Source organism: Hydra vulgaris, chromosome 06 (assembly GCF_038396675.1).
Source record: "Hydra vulgaris chromosome 06, alternate assembly HydraT2T_AEP".
NCBI lineage: Eukaryota > Metazoa > Cnidaria > Hydrozoa > Anthoathecata > Hydridae > Hydra > Hydra vulgaris.
In genome coordinates, this window is record NC_088925.1 from 44,696,454 (window position 1) to 44,717,048 (window position 20,595).

Below are 20,595 nucleotides of genomic sequence, written 5' to 3' on the forward strand. Positions count from 1 at the left end.
AGTTTACTTATATCTTTTATTTAGGAGTATGATATCCGACCAAATGGCTACAGCTATACTAACCAACCTTCTTTTATTACTGATACTGGAGGAATACTTCATGAATATCAAATTGAAGGAATCAATTGGATACGTTACTCTTGGGCTCAGAGAGATAACACCATACTAGCAGATGAAATGGGTCTTGGAAAAACTATCCAAACAATTACTTTTTTAAATTCATTACTTTCTGAAGGTCGTTCAGAGGGTCCTTTTTTAATTTGCGCACCATTATCAACCATTGTAAATTGGGAGAGAGAATTTGAGTTTTGGGCACCAAACATGTATGTTGTTACATATTCTGGTAATAGAGAAAACAGACAAGTCATAAGGTAAGATTTGTTTTGTTAAATATGAAAAAAGTTCATTATTAAATACAATGTATACATTTCTCTATTATTATTTAAAACTCTGTTGTTATTCTTTTTAACTTACATGAAATGAATTATAAAACAGGAATTATGAAATGACTTTTGATGATGATTCAATGCGTAAAGGTCAGAAAGCTTACAAAGTCAAAAAGGATGTAATCTGTAAATTTCATGTGCTATTAACATCGTACGAGTTAGTTGCAATTGATGCAAACACATTGCAATCAATTGATTGGAAAGTTTTAGTTATTGATGAAGCTCATAGACTTAAAAACAACCAATCACGAGTAAGGTGTTTTTAAATTTTTGTTTTGATGATAAAATTTGTTTTTTATTAGTTATTTTAAATCTTACAGTTTTATTTAGTTCTTTCGTACTATGACCAGCTATAATATTGATTACACTTTGCTTCTAACTGGTACACCTCTTCAAAATAATTTAGAAGAGCTATTTCATTTGTTAAACTTTTTATGTCCCGATAAGTTTCAGTAAGTTTATGCTAAATTAAGTATTATAATATTTTGTAGCTGATTTATCATCTATTTAATTGGTGGTTTTATCTACCTATTTAAATTTTATTTTATTTTATATTCTGTGTGTGTATATAAATATATATATATATATATATATATATATATATATATATATATATATATATATATATATATATTAGGGGTATGACTAAAAAGCACATTTCATTTTTTCAGAAATGGCATAGCAGCAAAAGATGAATTTTACTTGTATTAAATTAAAATAACAATACTTTTTTCCAAATCGAAAAAAAACTCCCCCACCAGTGCAGATGAAAATTTGGTCCCAGCTGTCTAAAAATGCAAAAAATTCAAGTTTTTGCATTTTTAGTGGGAGCAGGGTCACTTAACAAAATTTTAAAAATACCATGAGAGTTATTTTTGTAGCTTGATCTATCTACTTTTAGATCATGCTTTGATCTGAAAGTAGATAGATCTAATATAGATCAATTTTTTTAATTATTTTTGTAAATAAAAAATGCCAACAAGCAATTGTTAAAACAAAATATCTCATTCTAAAGTTTTTCATGTTGAAAAAAGAATTGAAATTATATATAACACATGAGACAAAATACATAACCAATAACACTTGCCACTTGCTTATTAAAAAAACTGTATTACAGAGGTCATCTTATGTGTTAATTTTCCAAACATTTCTACAATTAATATAGCTTCATGTTTATTTTTTTACAGTTTAATGTTTTGAAATAGGAGGTATCTCATGGTAAAAAAGTTTACCATGCGCCCTTTATTAGGTGAAGAAAATACTGACTAACATATCAGATGTTTACTATGTTATAGTAAAATGCTTATAAATTTACAAGTCAGTCCAAATTTAAATTGACTTAATAATATAGTAAGATGTTTTTATGATAAAAATATCAATACATAAATGTTTTTAATTACAATATCTTTAATGAATTCTTTTACTTTTGATATGCCATTTAGAGACAAGAATGTTGACTTAAAAAGGAATAGCAAGAATTTAAACAAACACAAAACCATAAAGGCAAAAATGTGGTTTTAAAAGAGAAAGATTTATTTAACGAAAAATAAAAGAACTCATCACCTTGAAAGATAAAACACAAGTTTTAAAAAAAAAACTTTCAGAAACAAAAGAAGATGGAGAAGTAAACTTAATGGTTGTAGCTTGTTGTTTTAAAATTTAAAACAACTGTTTTAAATTTTAACTTTTTTTTTAACTGTTTTAAATTCTAACTTTTAAATTTTAACTGTTTTAAATTTTAAACAATTGTTTTAAAATTTAAAACAACTGATAAAAAATATTAGATAAAAACCATAAAATAGTCTTTCTTTAAATAAAAACATTTACAAAAATTGTATTTAAAGTACATGAAAGTAAATTAACTGCCCCCCTCCCCAACCTCTCAAATATACACGTGATTGTAAATGGTTAAAATCAACTCATCCCATAATTTTTACCAAAAAACAAAACATAATCTAAAAGTAGATGGATTTATCTTATTAATGATAAATATATATAATAATAATAATAATAAGTAAAATATAAGATAGATTTATCTTTTATTTTATTTATTAAAAGTAGTAGAAATTTTATTAAGTGACCCTGCCTCTACTAAAAATGCAAAATTTTTAGTAGAGGCAGAAAAAAGTATTATTATTTTAAGTTAATACAAGTAAAGGTTCATCTTTTGCCACTATACCATTTGCGAAAAAATGAAATGTACTTTTTAATCATACCCCTAATATATATATATATATATATATATATATATATATATATATATATATATATATATATATATATATATATATATATATATATAAAGTATATTCATTTCATACAACTTATTAAATTCAGAAGATCATGGAATATTAGTAACTAACCTATCTGTACCTATTTGCACTTATCACAAGGATACAAGTCCGTTCCCTGGTAGTACCCGACTCATTTAGTTTCTCGGCACAACTGCCTTGTTTGCCAAGGTTCATGTTTTGGAGTTTAAGAGTTGAGAGAGGGTTGTAACCACAACAAAGTAGCCTCCTTGACTGTAGTAGCCCTTTTAGCCATGGGGAGGTGAATTACATTTAAAAAAAAAAGTAGTTACTAGCTTTCAATGTGTTCAAACTTACCTCAAGTATACAGCATACAGCAAGTATATTTAAAAATACTAACCTTTACCAGTATACAGCAAGTATATTTAAAAATACTAACCATTACATGTATTCCTACCTACTACATACTGTAAAGTCACATTTTTGACAACTGTGAAATATAAATTTTTTTGTTTACAAAAATAAGTTGATATTTGCTAAATTTTTTTGAATTTAGAAACCGTGAAAACTTTTTAGCTGAATTTGAGGATATAGCCAAGGAGGACCAGGTTATTGCTTTTTAATATTTATGATATATATATATATATATATATATATATATATATATATATATATATATATATATATATATATATATATATATATATATATATATATATATATATATATATAAAGTTTATATATTACACCTACTACTATTAAATTTAAGTACAAAAAATATTATAGAAAACTTTCTTTAGATAAAAAAACTTCATGAAATGTTAGGTCCACATATGTTGCGCAGATTAAAAGGAGATGTTCTTAAAGATATGCCCAGTAAAAGCGAGTTCATTGTTCGAGTTGAACTGAGCCCAATGCAAAAGTATGTTTTTAATGTTTTGTTTAGTTGATCTTGTTATGAGTAAAAAGTAAATATCTTATAATAATCTTTTGATTTATAGAAAATATTACAAATACATTCTAACGAAGAATTTTGGTGCACTAAATACACGAGGCTCTCAACAAGTATCTCTTCTTAACATTGTGATGGAACTGAAGAAGTGCTGCAACCATCCATATCTTTTCTCTACAGCTTCATTAGAGGTGCTATTTTTTACTAAAAAATTTTGTCAGAAATTGTGATTTAAAATGTTTTTAAAAATGTTATTAAAAATAAATTTAGTTATCTTAATTAGCAATATGTAATATACTTCAAAAATTTGGATGTTAATAGTTTTAACTTTAAATTATTCTAAAATTATTTTGAAATTTTTAAGTGTTATAAGCTTTTACAGCTTTTAAAGTATTTTGAAGTCAAAATCAATTTTTGAATAAAACTGTTTTAGATAGTGTTTAATACAGTGTAATATAGTGTTTAATAAAAAAAAGTTCACTATTAACATGAATATTCCAAAGTTGTTATTTGTAATTATTTATATATTCTACTACTGTTTCACCATTATTTTTCCAAGTGTACTTGAATTATATAAGGTATATTGTATATATTTATGTGCGATTATATACCTAAGTATATATTATATAATTTCTTCCGCAAAACAAGTAATTGAGTTAATGAATTTTTAGGCTCCTCGATATGCTAATAATGCGTATGAAGTAAAAGGTTTGACTGAGGCTAGTGGGAAGTTAGTTCTTCTTTATAAAATGCTAAAGAAACTGAAGGAACAAGGTCACAGAGTTCTCATATTTTCACAAATGACAAGAGTGCTTGATCTTTTAGAAGATTTTATGGAGGGGCATGGTTGGCGATATGAACGTTTAGATGGTACTATCACAGGTGGTATTCGCCAATCTGCTATTGATCGATTTAATCTACCTAATTCTGAAATATTTAGTTTTTTATTATCAACACGCGCTGGTGGATTGGGTATTAATCTTGCTACTGCTGATACAGTATTTATATATGATTCTGATTGGAATCCACATAATGATATTCAAGCATTCAGTCGAGCACACAGAATTGGTCAGCAGAATAAAGTTATGATTTATCGCTTCGTCACAAAATCAACAGTAGAGGAGAGAATTACGCAGGTTTTTTTTATACTTTATCTGTTTATGTCTAGTTTTTTGTTTCAGAATAAAGTTTTTTTTTTTTTATAATTTATTTTTTTGTTAGGTTGCCAAAAAAAAGATGATGCTAACTCACCTTGTTGTTCGGCCAGGTCTTGGATCAAAAGCAGCGCAGTCTATGTCAAAGCGAGAGTTAGATGATATCTTGAAGTTCGGAACAGAAGAAATGTTTAAAGATGATGGAGGTAAAAAAAAAAATTTTAATAAATGATAAAAAGAGTCATCCTTATAATTATTTTATATTATTATTGAATTTTTGTGTGTGTGATTTATTTCTCTGTTATTTTTTATAGATGATTCTACAGGTCGTATTGTTTATGATGATAATGCTATTAACATGTTACTTGATCGTTCTAATGAAGGTATAATGGAAAAGGAATCAGGGATGGATGATTATTTATCATCATTTAAGGTATTATTAATGGTTATAAAGGTTTTTAAAGGATTAATAAATATTTGGTTATATTTTGTTTAAATTTAGCTTTACCATTAATATGTAGTTTTATTATATAAAATAGAATGAAAAATATAACACAAATTATAAAATTAAATTAAATTTCTTTTAAGGTTTTATTCAGTTTTCAAATTTCATTTTTGTTTTGGTCACAATAGTTATACAGCAGTTAAAAGTGTTAACAAGTGCTATCAAAAACTGCTATAACTTCAAAATAGATTTAAAACATAACTGGATACATACATTTTATAAGCATTTACAAAATGTATGAATCCAGTAAGTTTATTTCTAAACCCCCTTTTTTTTCAAATAATATAATTACATGATGTAATAAATATTAAACTTTTAGGTTTTATTTCATAAAAACTTTTGTTTTTTAACATTTTTATAAAAAGTTATGTTTTTTACGGGGATTTTTTTGTTTTGTTTATTATTGTTTTTTAGACAAGTTTTTATAAAAATACTTAGGTATATTATTATGCCTATTTATATGACTTTTAAATATTTAATTAAAAGTATTTAATTAAATATTTAAGGGTCAGTTGCAACCCCTAAAAACATTTTTATTCAAAAAAAATTTTAAATCCAGTGTTATTTTATTAAATAGAACAAATAGTAGTGTAACAGCAGAAGTTTTTTCTGTAAACACAGGTGAGATGAAAAAAAGTAATTTTCACCTCACCTGTGCTAGTTGGTTTTCACCTCACGCATGCTGTGATTGGTTGCCATGTTTAGTTTGTGCGTGCCATTTGATTAAGTTTAATTTGTTGAAAAGTTTTTGTTTGTTGGATAAGATCGCCTTTTTTCTTCTTTTTGAATAAGGTTTCCTTTTTTTCCTCTTGTTGAATAAGATCGCCTCTTTTTCTCTCATCAAGATTAGTTAACTATATAATTTTTCTTCTGATCTTTATTTTTTAAAGCTTAAAGCTTGAGAGATTTTTGTGTTGTTGTGTTGTATTTTTCAATTTTTTTTTTTTTTACTTTACTAAAAAGGTAAGTAGTCTAATATATGAAGTGTTAGGTTTTTTCCAAATGACAGTGTCTCTTGGTACATACTGTTTTTTTTTAGTAAAAGAACTCTTTTTTTATTTTGATTAGTTTTATTAGCTAATCTAGGATTTTTTTTTTTTTTTTTGTATAGAAGATTTGATCCTTTTAAAATGATTTTATGACATGTTCATTATAAAGGTTAGACCAAATTAAGTAAAATTCTTGTATCCATTATATATCTTGCTAATTTATAATTAAGTAGTATTTCATCATAATTGTTGTATTTGTAAACAAATTTTAGATTATAAGTGCCAGCTGAGATTTTTTGTTCTTGTCATTCATAAAATTAAAAGTTGTAGTTGACTTTATATAAATCTGTTTGTTTGTTTTTTTGTATCCTTCTCAAGCCTATTTCAAAGTTTTTTTGTAAATACTAATGCATGAATTTTTAAAAGCTTCTTGACAAGAAGTTTTTTCTTTTTTTTTTTATAACTTGTATTGTTATATAAACTGATTCTTATTGTTCAAACTAAAGTCTTTTTATTTTTATTAATTTGTATGTTCAACAATCTTTTGCTTAAAATTTTTTAGGTTGCTAGCTACACTGTTAAAGATAAAGATGAACCTGATGTTGAAGTACTTAAAGTAAGTAAAATTTTTTCAAGTGTTATTATAATTTATCATACATTCTTGTAGTTTATGATAGTTTAGGTATTATGTTAATTAATGTTTATGACAAATTTTTTTACATATATAGCAAGAAGCAGATACAATAGATGCAGATTACTGGGAAAAGTTACTTCGACATCATTATGAGCAAGAACAAGAGTACGTGGCTAGCACTCTTGGAAAAGGAAAGCGTATTCGAAAACAGGTAATAGATAAATATGTAACCTATAAATCTATAATTAATAACATATAAAATTATAATTAATAAGGTAATCCATTGAATTATCAAATAATAATTGATAATTCATTGCTAAGGAGATATAGAATTTAGTTTAAATAAACTTCTTTATTCCTTATAAATTTAATTATTTGCGATATAAAAAAATTTAAAGAAATATCAAGAAGTTAAAATTTGTTTTGACAGTATTAATCTTTTTAAACAAAAGACTTATGCAATACTATCATGTACAATATAGTAGTGATGTTGTATATGCTATCAATGTGATAATGACATAATAGTAGAGCCCTCCCTTTATAAGTACTAAGTTTATTCCCCATCACATTCCTGGTAGTATCATGCTCAATTTTTTTCTTTGCATGGCAGCATTTTTGTCAAGATTTGTATTTTGGAGCTGGGGTTAAAAGAGGGTTGTAACAAAAGTTTAATAAATATAAATTTTTTATAGAGTTTTCCTTTTCTAGGTAAATTATAATGATGGTGCACTTACTGCTGAAACTAAAATGTTAAGACAAGGTTTGTCTTTCTATTTTTTATCTTTATTTTTAATACAAGATATTTTTTTAAATGACATTAAGTGAGTGACAAAGTAGCAAGTTTATACTGTTGTTAATTTCATGATGCATACCTTTTTCAAATTAAAGCTTTGATTTTATTCATTGACTAAAGATGTAACATACTGTATAACAAAAATTAAAAGCTGACAGGACCTGCCATTTACAAGACCAAGATGGAAAAATAGTATAAAGCTTTCACACCATTTTCAAAACTTTTCATGCTTGTTTTCTTATTTTTCAAGTTATGATTTTTGTTCAATAACTTTTAAAGTAACATGCTAAATAAAAAAAATAAAAAGCTAACAGGACCTGCCATTTATGAGACTGAGATGGAAAGGTAGTATAAAGCTTTCACACCATTTTAAATATTTTTCATGCTTGTTTTCTTATGTTTAAATTTATGATTTTGTTCATTAATTTTTGAAGTGACATGCTAAATAACAAAAATGAAAAGCTAACAGGACCTGCCATTTATGAGACTGAGATGGAAAGGTAGTATAAAGCTTTCACACCATTTTAAATATTTTTCATGCTTGTTTTCTTATGTTTAAATTTATGATTTTGTTCATTAATTTTTGAAGTAACATGCTAAATAACAAAAATAAAAAGCTAACAGGACCTGCCATTTATGAGACTGAGATGGGAAGGTAGTATAAAGCTTTCACACCATTTTAAATATTTTTCATGCTTGTTTTCTTATGTTTAAATTTATGATTTTGTTCATTAATTTTTGAAGTGACATGCTAAATAACAAAAATAAAAAGCTAACAGGACCTGCCATTTATGAGACTGAGATGGAAAGGTAGTATAAAGCTTTCACACCATTTTAAATATTTTTTGTTCTTGTTTTTGAAGTTATGATTTTTGTTTAATAATTTTTGAAGTAACATACTTATAAGTTTTTACAAGTTTTAAATGAGTATAGAACATGTTAAAATGCTTTTTACTTTCTTTTTTTTTCAATTAAATTCATCCCCAATAAGGTTAAAAAGAAACCACAAATCAAGTTGGAAGTTAGGAAAAAACAAAGAAGATAGCTAAGAAGCAAGAAAGACAAGAGATTTAAAAAAATGTAAGTTGTATGAGTCGGGAAACATAAATTCAGGAGAAAATTTCAGAGCACATTAAAAACTAGAAGAAGTAAAACAAAACTTTATTGAACAAGAAGAAACGGTTACAATAAAAGGATGTGTTTAGTTTAATAATGAGTCATGCAGTTTTCGTCGATGGAACAAGTAAAGATAAATTGCTTAAGCATGTTATATCATGACCATGGTTGTATTTTTAGAAAAAAGATAAACAATAATCCATGATCATGGTTATTTTTTTAGAAAAGAGATAAACAACAATTGAGACTCAAGCAGATCCAACAAGGCCTTGAGAGGTTTTTTAAAAAGATATCAAAAAATCTTTTAAAAAATGCCCTTTTTTCATTTTTAATTGAAAAAAATTTTTTGTGTAGTAAAATCTAAAATAATTTTTTTATAAAATGATTATTATTTTTAAAAATTATATATAATTTTGATTTATCTGAGACGCAGTTTGACTTATTTTTAACGAACTTTTTTTAATAATATTAGGAACCTGTTAATTGTTTAAGGGTTCAAATATTCTTGGTAGACTTGTAAAAATAAGTCCAGTGTTATTTATAAAACACATAAAGGAGGTGTTCTTCAAAACATTGTTTTAAATAATTTTAAAACAATGTTTTGAAGAACACTTCTTTTCAATAATTTTAAAAACTTTCTTCTATAGACCATATAAAGCAAGCTTATGGAGATGATCAGCTTGTTGACTGAACCACTAGCTGTAGAAGAGTTTAAAAGTAAAATAACTTAAGCAGTTGAAGCTAGAGTGATTAGGATGTCAAACAAGAGGGTTATTTCTGTTTCTCTTGAAACAATCCCTTGTTAAAAGCAGTAAGAGTGTGGCCATAAAGTTAGAGACACGAGTTGTTGGGGTTGTCTAGAAAACAAGTTATAAAGTTAACTTTCTAAATAAGAGATCAAAAAAGATAAAAGTTCTAAGTTTTACAACCAGGAAAGTCAGTAGTAATGGAGCAAAGTCACTCAGTATGATGAGCATTAAAGTCACCAACTACAACACATTTAACTGAGGGACAAGGAGAAATAGCTTGATCAATTTAATCAAAATGACATAATTTATGACACTCTATGCAACGTGGCACTGTTAATGCTATATTTTACAGCTGTTGATGGAATCAGCTTCTTTGAGAGCTGCCACTGAGTTTGGACAATCTTACTATTTGTTGGACTCAGAACTATTAAACTAGAATTTTGGAGACCTTTTACAAGGCAGCAGTCCAATGTAGTTAACATCTGCCCAAGATGATTATTTTATTAAGATATTATAAGTTTTTGCTCAATCAAGAGCCCCGGGGCAGTAGGTATTTTCATTCAGACTTAATTTCACCTGGCCTTGGCCTAGAGTAGTTTTCTATATTGAACTGAGTAGTTTATTTTAAATTTAAGGTTGAAGTATTAATTTTTGTCAACTAAATTTTTGTTTAGCTTATGATGATGGTTCAGATTTTGATGCATCTGAATTGGTTGATGAGTCTTCAGACTTGTCTGATGAAGATTTAGGATCACAAGGTATTGTCAAAATTTAAATTTAGTTTTAATTTTAGTTTTAGTTTTTAAAAGCATTAGTTATAAGTTTCTGAAAACAGTTTTGTATATTGCATTAATCATGATTTGAACCAACGTTTTATGTCTACTTTTTTTTTTTTTTTGTAAAATACTCTTTTGTACATACAAATTTAAAGTAATTTGATTGGTATTGACTAAAATAGCTATTTCTTTTTTTAAACTGTTTTTCAATTCTTAGCTCTTTTTTAATGTCTAAAATGAATAATATTAATAAAACCTTCTTTTTTACTTATTTTACACTGATATAACATAAAAATCGTGGTTTTTATTATAAATAATTTGTTAAATAAGAAATTGTTTACTTGAAAGTTTTATTAAGATAAAAAAAATATTTAATTGAAAACAGAAAGAAATAAAAAGAAAAAACTAGCCCCAGGACATCTCTAGTCAAAAGTAATACTAATGTGATAATAAAGATTTTATCACTAGACCAGTATTCCTTTTGACTAGAGATGTGCTGAGCCTAGTTTATTTTGTTTTTTAATAATTAAATCTTTTTTTCTTTAAATTTTTTTAGCTCGGCAGAAGAAATTAAAGGAGAAGGATATTTTGCCACCTTTACTTGCTAAAGTTGGGAGTCAGCTTGAAGTGTACGGGTTCAATCCTCGGCAACGTAGAGCATTTCTTACTGCAGTCATGCGCTATGGTTTACCTCCTAAAGACTTTGCATTAGCAAAGGATAAATGGTTAATATTGAAATAATTATTAATATTTACAAAGAATGCTTCTTCTAAACAAATATAATCTAAACATTCTCAGATTAAGAAACAAATTTTAATGTCTCTTTCTCTTACTTTATTCAGCATATTTGCTACATTAAAAACCTCACTCAAGGGGTAAAAATAATTAGGAACACTAGGTGACTGCATTGAAATTGTGACATGCAGCTCTGGAAACTGTTTTCAATTATTAATCAACTTTAAAGTATCTACACCGCAGAGACTTGTTTTAAAGTAATATCTTATGTTTGTTTTTTTATAAACTCCCTTCTGTATTGAAAGAAACGTAAAGGTTTAAACAATCAGGGTACTACAAGTATGTAATCTATTATCTGAATTTGTATTTAATCCACTTATTTACACTGGTTTATTTTAAAGTATCAGAATCTTTAATGACTTTTTCTATCTTGCATGAGGTAAATAATTGCATGGCTGTTCACTGTCCAACTGTATGGCTATTCACTGTCTAAGTGTTAAGTATATATGCAAATAATTGCATAGCTATTCACTGTCTAATTGTTAAGCTGATTCTAATACTATTGCGCATGCGTTTACTTTGTCTCTCTTTAATTACAATATCTATGTATTTTTTGCTACTAAAACTCTGTAGCTTTGTATGTCCAATCTCAAAAGAATATTTACTATCTTAGAAAATTATTATTGATGCAATTAATAACAATAATTTTTTTTTTGTAAAGGTGTATCCATAATCTACGTGGAAAATCAGAGAAATGTTTTCAGTAAGTTTGAGTTAATTAAGGTAGTAATAAAAAAAAATCATGTAAATAAAATTTTTTCAAAGATTGTAATCAAAGTTTTGTTTATTAGAGCATACACATCCATGTTTTTACGCCATCTTTGTGAACCAGGAATGGATACAAAATCAGAAACTTACAGTGATGGTGTGCCAAGAGAAGGTGTTAATCGCTTGCAATTGCTTTCACGCATTGGAATTATGAGTTTAATAAAAAGAAAAGTAAATAAAAGTGGTCTTAAATAAAATAAACAAATAATATAATCCCACAGTGACGCAACAATGGCTAGGCACTTGGGCAGTTGTCAAGGGCACTGCTAAATCTCTAATAAAATTTTTAATTGTTAATATTAGTAAATAATAAATTAGTATTGTTCCTGCCTTTCACACTGTCAATATTCATTGTATGACTGTAAGCAACCTGCTACATAATTATTGTCATTAAAAATATAAGAAAAATTTAATTAACATTTTCTAACAGTTGAAAAATTGAAAAACAGTTTGTCAAAAGTGCCATAAATAATTTAGCCAAGGTTGTCAAAAACCTTGTTGCGCTTCTGTAATCCTAACCCTTAGAGTACTTTTTTTTTTATCATTAATGTTAAAATATTAAACAAAATGATTAAACCTCAAAAAATACTAATATATGCTGAATAATTGTTTTATATTTTTTATACAATTCAAAAAAGTATAGATTTACTTTTTTTTATTACATAGGTAGAAGAGTATTCCAGCATCAATACATTTCTTCATACTACCTTATATGGTCATGTGAGTCTACATATTCGTTCAAATGAAGATGTTGGCTTAAATGGTGATCTAGAGAAAGACAGTAAATCATCTGTTGAAAAAGCTGCAGTAGATGAAACATCCAATAATGAAACAACTGATTATAATATTGAAGAAGAAAGTTCAAACAAAGTAAAATCATTACATATTGAATCGGCCAATACTGATTCTTATGAAAAAAGCAACGAGAAAGAGAAGGAAAAATTAAATATTGATAAGCATTTACAGAACGGTAACTCAAATTATTCATCTCTGGTTTCAACAAGTAAAGAAATTGTAAATAACGATAAAGAACTTTTGTTTGTAGATAAAAAGGTATTGGCAGGGGACTCAGATTTATTGCGTTCATCTGCAAAAGATTCTCCTACTGAAAAAGGTGAATCAGAGTTAGTATCACCTCAAGCTATACCAAAGTTCATGTTTAACATTGCTGATGGAGGATTTACTGAACTTCATGTTTTGTGGGAAGCAGAGGAAAAAAGAAAACTCGACAACATTTGGTGGAGATTCCATGATTACTGGCTACTTGCTGGTGTTGTTGTGTATCTTTTTAATTTATGATGATTTTTTTTAAATTATTTTGTTTTTAGAGACATTTTTAATTTTTTATCGTTATAGTACTTTTATTTTTGTTATGAATATTTGCTATTTTCTTCTTGCATACAGTTAAAAAGTTGAATTGGCAGTCATATAGTATCTTGATCTTCCTGAATTTTTCTCTTTAGCACCATGCAAGCTAGATTCTAGCTTGCTACAGTTACATGTGACACTTATTTAAGAATACAAAGAGCTTTATTAAAAAAAATTAAGTTTAGAGATAAGATATTAAATAAGAAACTATAGTTTATGCTATAGTTTTTTTTCTCCTTTCTTGAGAGAGGGTATTATAAATAAAGTTTATAGTACACAGTTTTAGCGGCTACATTTTGCTTGCCATTTTGCACAGACACTTTTTATTAAACACATTTTTTCCGGAAATGAAGTTAATTCTTTTAACTCTTAAAATCAGATTTATATTTTCTGGGTGCTGAAATTTGTAAGAGATGATCTGTATTTGGATATTTTTTATTTCCAAGGATTTTTCTGTAAGATTGATGCGCTAAATAAAATTATTTTTCTGTTATCTTTTTGTTTTGACGTCATTAACTGGTATAAGACTAACTGTGTGTAGACAACGTCTTAGTATGTCTTAAGACTGTCCATCTCTGTCAAAAATTAACAAGAAGTTAGATGTTTCAATTTAAACATAAAAGTTTACCTAAAATAAAGTATATAATAAAAGCAAATAAAATAAATGTTTTTGCATTATTTAGCATTACTATAATATTGACCTTGATTAGAAATATCAACTTAGTCATGGCTACAGCAGATGGCAGGATATACAAAATGATGAAAAGTTTGAAACAATAAATAAACCATTTGCTAGAAGTATGTAAATAGTTTTATATGTTAAAAATTAATTTTTAATATATTTGTTATTAGTTTATTTTATATATATATGTGTGTATGTATATATATATATATATATATATATATATATATATATATATATATATATATATATATATATATATATATATATATAATTAAAATATTTTAAATGAGAAAATACAACTTTATAATGGAACTTAAAGTTTCATGCCATTCGGCAATCATCAGCCATATTATTCAAATATAAAATAAAAACCGTTATAAAAAATACAAATTTAGCGTTGCAACGGCATCTGACGTCAAGTGTACGTGATCCGATATTTGCTAATCGCCAGAATCAAAGTTAGAAAGTAAAAATTTTTTCCTATGCCTACAAGCAGAAACCAATTCACTTTTTTTATTAAGTAGTAAACCACTATCAAAGTTCATAATAAAATATTTTTCACTGATGCAATGGTTACACTTTTTTGTAGATGGTTTATAAGATTGGCATTTTTTAATTATGTTCCACTTAATTATAGGCATGTTACCTGCGTCTTTGTGTTTCCAGATTTCTTTGGAAAGTTCTGTATCATTTCTATACCTGGTTGCATTAAATGATTTAAGTATTTCCAGTATTTCCAGCAATATACAACATTTATCAATAAATTTATTGCTCCTCCTGTTGAGCACTCTTCTCAAGTCGTTAAAAATGGAGAAAGTTAACTTCAATTATTCAATAAAAAATATACCTATACCATCAAATAAAGAATACAAATTGCGATTGCTTGAAAAAACTGAGATATTGATTAAAAGGATGTGATGAAAGGCGTTTTTCTTCATAAATCACCAGTCTAACGGTATGAATGATATTAATAGTAATAGTAATAATTATACCAAATTTAATTCTTATGGTATTAACACACCACATTGCCCACAACAAATTAAAGATATGCGTGCGTTTGAATGCGATTTATTAAAATTATTTAAGAACATACAGTTTAGGAAGGTTCAATGCGCCTTCCAAAATAAATTAAAAAAAGATATTTTTTCTATTCAAAAATCAACGTATACTTACACTTACGCAGATAAAACATCAAATTTGTATAAATTATCAAAAGACGAATACAATAAGTTGTTAATGAACGCTACTACATCTAACTATAAAAAAACCAACCCTATTATAAAAGATCACATTAATAAAGAAGGAAAAACTATTCTAAAGAATCATGACGTTTTTAAAAAAATCAATATAAACAGTTCTTCAAATTGTTTCATTACATTAAAAGACCATAAACCTAATTTTTTAAATAATCCTACTGTTTGTCTAATTAACGCAGCTAAAAATGAAGTTGGTAGAATAAGTAAGCATATTTTATCAGATATTATCACCAACCTAAGAAATACTTTGCAATTAAATCAGTGGAATAGTACACAAAATGTAATAAATTGGTTCAAAAACATCAACAACAAACATTTTTATAAATTCCTTATTTTCGACATCGTTGACTTTTACCCTTCTATAAATGAAAAGCTACTTATCGACTCTATAAACTTTGCAGAACAATACGTTTCCATTGATGCTGATCATAAATCTTTAATTCTCCACGCGCGTAAGTCTTTATTATTTACCAATGATCAAGTTTGGATTAAGAAATCGAGTGGTTTGTTTGATGTTACCATGGGTGCATTTGATGGAGCGGAAGTGTGTGAGTTAGTTGGTATTTTTCTTCTCTTCCGGATTTCACAATTTTATAAAAAATCTGATTTTGGATTATATAGAGACGACGGCCTAGCCGTATTTAAAAACGCAAGCGGTCCAAAAATGGAAAAAAATTAAGAAGCATTTTACTCAAATATTTAAACAATACAACCTCTGTATTTCCATTCAATCCAATATGAAAGTTGTTAACTACCTTGATGTTACATTTGATCTTAATAACTGCGCTTTTCAACCTTACCATAAACCTGATAGTACGCTAAATTATATCCATGCTAGTTCCAACCATCCACCAAGCATTTTAAAACTATTACCAACCTCAATTGAACATAGATTATCTTCCAATTCTTCAAACGAAAAAATTTTCCAAAAGTCTGCTCCTATTTATAAAGACGCATTAGAAAAGTCTGGATTTTCCACCAATCTCCAATATCATTCAAATCTAAATCCTTCTAATACTAATAAACGAAAAAGAAGTATAATATGGTTTAATCCTTCTTTCAGTAAAAATGTGGTAACAAAAATTGGACACCTTTTCTTAAACTTAATTGACTTACATTTTCCGTTACATCATAAGCCCCACAAAATTTTCAACAGAAACACAAAAGTTAGTTACAGCTGCATGCCAAATATTCGATCTATTATTAATTCACACAACCAACAAATTTTGCGCAACAAACTCACCACTAATGATATAAATTGAAACTGCATTAAGAAAACAGCATGCCCGTTAAATAACGAATGTCTATCAAAAAACGTTGTATATAAAGCCACTTTATCATCACCTAATCCCAGTCTTACGGAAAAATCTTACATCGGTATCAGTGAAAACGCATTTTTTAATGCAACCAGGTATAGAAATGATACAGAACTTTCCAAAGAAATCTGGAAACACAAAGACGCAGGTAACATGCCTATAATTAATTGGAACATAATTAATAAATGCCAATCTTATAATCCATCTACAAAAAAGTGTAACCATTGCATCAGTGAAAAATATTTTATTATGAACTTTGATAGTGGTTTACTACTTAATAAAAAAAATGAATTGGTTTCTGCTTGTAGGCATAGGAAAAAATTTTTACTTTCTAACTTTGATTCTGGCGATTAGCAAATATCGGATCACGTACACTTGACGTCAGATGCCGTTGCAACGCTAAATTTGTATTTTTTATAACGGTTTTTATTTTATATTTGAATAATATGGCTGATGATTGCCGAATGGCATGAAACTTCAAGTTCCATTATAAAGTTGTATTTTCTCATTTAAAATATTTTAATATTATTTGATCTATTTTTTTTATCTTAAAATATTTTAATATTATTTGATCTTATATATATATATATATATATATATATATATATATATATATATATATATATATTTCTAATGATTTTTTTGCCTTCTATTTTTAGTGTCTATTGATTACAAAAATAAGTTTATTGCAAGGAGATTTAAGGTTGTTAAAATAGATTGTTATTTAAAGATACTATGTCTTCTTACTTTTTATCTTATTAAAACGTTCCCTTATACGTTTTAGTTGTTGGAGCAAGCTTTGATTGTTGAAGAGCAGTTAAAACGTGCTACTCTAATGTCCGTTACACAGGATAACAAACATCCTGCTATGTCTTTGCAGTCGAGGTGATTTTTTTTTTATAAATGTTTGTAAAATAGTATAAAAAATTATGAAAGTTTTTACTTTTCGTCTTTGTGCCTTTTAGGTTTGCTGAATTAGAATGCTTAGCAGAAAGTCATCAACATTTATCCAAAGAGTCTTTATCTGGTAACAAGCCTGCTAATGCGGTACTTCATAAAGTTCTTAATCAACTAGAGTCTTTATTGTCAGAAATGAAAAATGATGTTGCTAGATTGCCAACCTCGCTTGCAAAAATGCCACCTGTTACTCATCGTTTGGCCATGTCTGAACGTTCGGTTTTAACGCGTTTGGCGACTGGGGGTCAATTGCCTATACCTGGGCAAGTTCCATTTCCATCAAGTGGTCTGGTGGATCGCTCTGCTCTTAGTCCTCATGGTCTTGGCGTTAGTAAGACTTATCCTTCTCATAGATCTGACTATACTCCGATATGAGAAAAAAACTTAATTGTGGAAACTTCTTCTAGACAGAATTGAACGCCCTAATGCAGAAGTTCATATTAGTTTGATTATTTCAACCCGATATAACGATTCGCTTAGCTGATACTGCTTCCATAGTATTCAAAAATAATGGAAAGAAATTAATTAGCAATTATAATATAAAGTGGATATCTTCTCAAAGGAACTATAGAAACATGACTATGTTATAAATGAATAAACACGGCAAATCGTCGTTTGTTATTTAAAAAAGGATAAATTTTAACTTTAAAAAGTTTAATATTTATACAGATAGAAAATATTATTTTGGACTTTCTTTTATTTTATCACAATAAGACAGTTGGTGCCAAAATCCAATTTATTTTATTGTTAGATTTTTGTACATGTAGCTATAAACAATTTTTTATCTAAAAAGTTTTGAAAGTGTATTGTATAAGTTGGTTAGTTGATTATCAGGAAAACCTAGTGTCGTCGTTAAAATTTAAAAAACCCTCATAAATTTAAAATAACTCACTTTTTGGTCGTGTCACATAGTTTAATCCAAAAAAACTTAATAAACGTAATAAACTTATCTACAAAAAGAAACATCCACCAAAAAGTAGAAATAATTTTCCGTTGTCCTACTCAGCTCTTAATTGTTTTCAACCGAATAATATTGTTTGTGGTTGTGTTTTTTTTTGACCGATTTTTGACGTTCTAGATCAATTTAGTTTTGAACTGATTTTAAAGATTTTCACTTTCAACCAATTTGAGGTAATTCAATTTTCAACCTATTTGAGATATTTCAATTTTCAACCGGTTATAAGCGATATTCATTTCAACCTCCTAGTTTTTGTTTTTTAACGTTTTTTCTTAGCGCTCTTAAGGTTGCTTTTTTTTATAAAAAACAAACATCATTAATTAGATGTAATACTAAATATAGCGTCTCGACGCATTTTAGTATGGCATCTAACTACAATAATTAGACGCTATTCTAAGTAGCCTCCTGCCGGGGGCTTCAGTACATACATCGGCTATCTTATGTTCTGCTTCCGGTAGTAGAGAGTCGCTACATCGGCTAAGAGTTTGGGCTTAAGCAGCAATCTTTTTTTTAATTATTCTTCGTTTTTTTCAGTAAAGGCCGTACGCTATAAATGTAAGCAAAAAGAATCAGCAATTGCTGATCTATATATACTATAGTGAGATTATAGAGATAAATACTATAACGTATGTGTGTAATAAATATATATATTTTTTTTCTTTCTGTTCTTCATTACAATAAATTTTGTACAAATATTTAGAAAGTAAAAAAATTTACAATTGAAGATTATGTTAAAATGAAGATAGAAATTAAATATTGAAATAAAGAACGCGGATACTCAAAGAAGACTTAAAGGTCTTGTCATGAGAACCGCTAAAGTTAGACGCGCCAATAAAAGTTTATGTAAACTCATACAAAATAATTCCTTATTGATAAAAATAGTATTTGAAGTTTTCATTAAATTAACTTGAAATATGGTAGACTCCCTATTAAAATCATTTTTCTTTATTTTTATTATTATTATTTTTTCTGCATCTTCATTGATTGTCTTTTCGATTTTTTATATCTTCTTCAACCATTGTAAAACACTTCTGGAAATACATTGTTGAATAGATCTACAGATTATTTTCTATCCTTTTTTATTTTTTTTATAGGTATATCACGATGGCATTGTCAAATATTGTTTAGTATATCACGATTGTCTTGTCAAATTTTTCATTTTTCTTCCAATTTTATATTTCCTTCAACCATTGTAAAGCACTCCAGGAAATGCATTATTGAGTAGATTAAGTCTATTATTTATTTTTTAATATCATTTTCATAAAAATTATTTTTATAGTCATATGATAAATGTTTCCCACTTGATGTATTGTAAAAGTTCTTCTTTGACCCATGTGTCAAAGAAGAACTTCATGTGTCAAAGAAAAACTTCATGTGTCAAAGAAGAACTTCATGTGTCAAAGAAGAACTTCATGTGTCAAAGAAGAACTTCATGTGTCAAAGAAGAACTTCATGTGTCAAAGAAGAACTTCATGTGTCAAAGAAGAACTTCATGTGTCAAAGAAGAACTTCATGTGTCAAAGAAGAACTTCATGTGTCAAAGAAGAACTTCATGTGTCAAAGAAGAACTTCATGTGTCAAAGAAGAACTTCATGTGTCAAAGAAGAACTTCATGTGTCAAAGAAGAACTTCATGTGTCAAAGAAGAACTTCATGTGTCAAAGAAGAACTTTTACAATACATCAAGTGGGAAAAAAAGCAACTTTGAACAATTTTAGCCTTTTTTAGGCAAGTAGGTTAGTTACGAAGATAATACTAATCACCTACGTGTATGTACATACATAACATCAAATGTGCAAATAGAACATTTATATGAACACAAATAAATACATAGACATATAAACATAAGAAACATACATAAATATTACATACAATATATACATACATACATACATATATACATACATACATACATACTTCTACAAGCCAATAATCTAATTTTACCAGCATAATATCCACTTCTACCAGCATTTTAACCACTTCTATGAGCAATGTTAATAACAAATCATTTTAAAGTGTATCTCGAAGGCTTATCATTCCAATACCAAAGCAGTATAATACAACTGTAAATGAGACTATCAAGACAGAAAGGAAAAAATGCAATCCTGACCTCTTCTCGATATAAAG

At 27.2% G+C, this 20,595-nt stretch overlaps 1 protein-coding gene across 12 annotated transcripts in view; it reads left to right on the forward strand.

The window, feature by feature from the left end:
- The window catches only part of LOC100209244 (chromodomain-helicase-DNA-binding protein 3), a 48,270-nt gene extending 29,920 nt beyond the window's left edge, over positions 1 to 18,350 (forward strand). For 6 of the 12 annotated variants that reach the window (XM_065800249.1, XM_065800245.1, XM_065800254.1 and 3 more), the window contains 22 exons: positions 25 to 371; positions 496 to 697; positions 777 to 898; positions 3,255 to 3,306; positions 3,499 to 3,620; positions 3,700 to 3,841; positions 4,322 to 4,786; positions 4,872 to 5,010; positions 5,119 to 5,237; positions 6,861 to 6,914; positions 7,027 to 7,143; positions 7,641 to 7,692; positions 10,265 to 10,348; positions 10,923 to 11,091; positions 11,823 to 11,864; positions 11,953 to 12,100; positions 12,596 to 12,899; positions 12,975 to 13,209; positions 14,022 to 14,095; positions 17,214 to 17,257; positions 17,339 to 17,439; positions 17,520 to 18,350. In XM_065800249.1, the coding sequence (XP_065656321.1) occupies positions 25 to 371; positions 496 to 697; positions 777 to 898; positions 3,255 to 3,306; positions 3,499 to 3,620; positions 3,700 to 3,841; positions 4,322 to 4,786; positions 4,872 to 5,010; positions 5,119 to 5,237; positions 6,861 to 6,914; positions 7,027 to 7,143; positions 7,641 to 7,692; positions 10,265 to 10,348; positions 10,923 to 11,091; positions 11,823 to 11,864; positions 11,953 to 12,100; positions 12,596 to 12,899; positions 12,975 to 13,209; positions 14,022 to 14,095; positions 17,214 to 17,257; positions 17,339 to 17,439; positions 17,520 to 17,886 (3,501 nt within the window). In that variant the 3' untranslated portion in view covers positions 17,887 to 18,350. Of the gene's footprint in view, positions 1 to 24; positions 372 to 495; positions 698 to 776; positions 899 to 3,254; positions 3,307 to 3,498; positions 3,621 to 3,699; positions 3,842 to 4,321; positions 4,787 to 4,871; positions 5,011 to 5,118; positions 5,238 to 6,860; positions 6,915 to 7,026; positions 7,144 to 7,640; positions 7,693 to 10,264; positions 10,349 to 10,922; positions 11,092 to 11,822; positions 11,865 to 11,952; positions 12,101 to 12,595; positions 13,210 to 14,021; positions 14,096 to 17,213; positions 17,258 to 17,338; positions 17,440 to 17,519 lie in introns of all 12 variants that reach the window. The other 6 variants (XM_065800247.1, XM_065800243.1, XM_065800251.1 and 3 more) reach the window with 1 other exon arrangement.
- Positions 18,351 to 20,595: the final 2,245 nt, after the last annotated feature.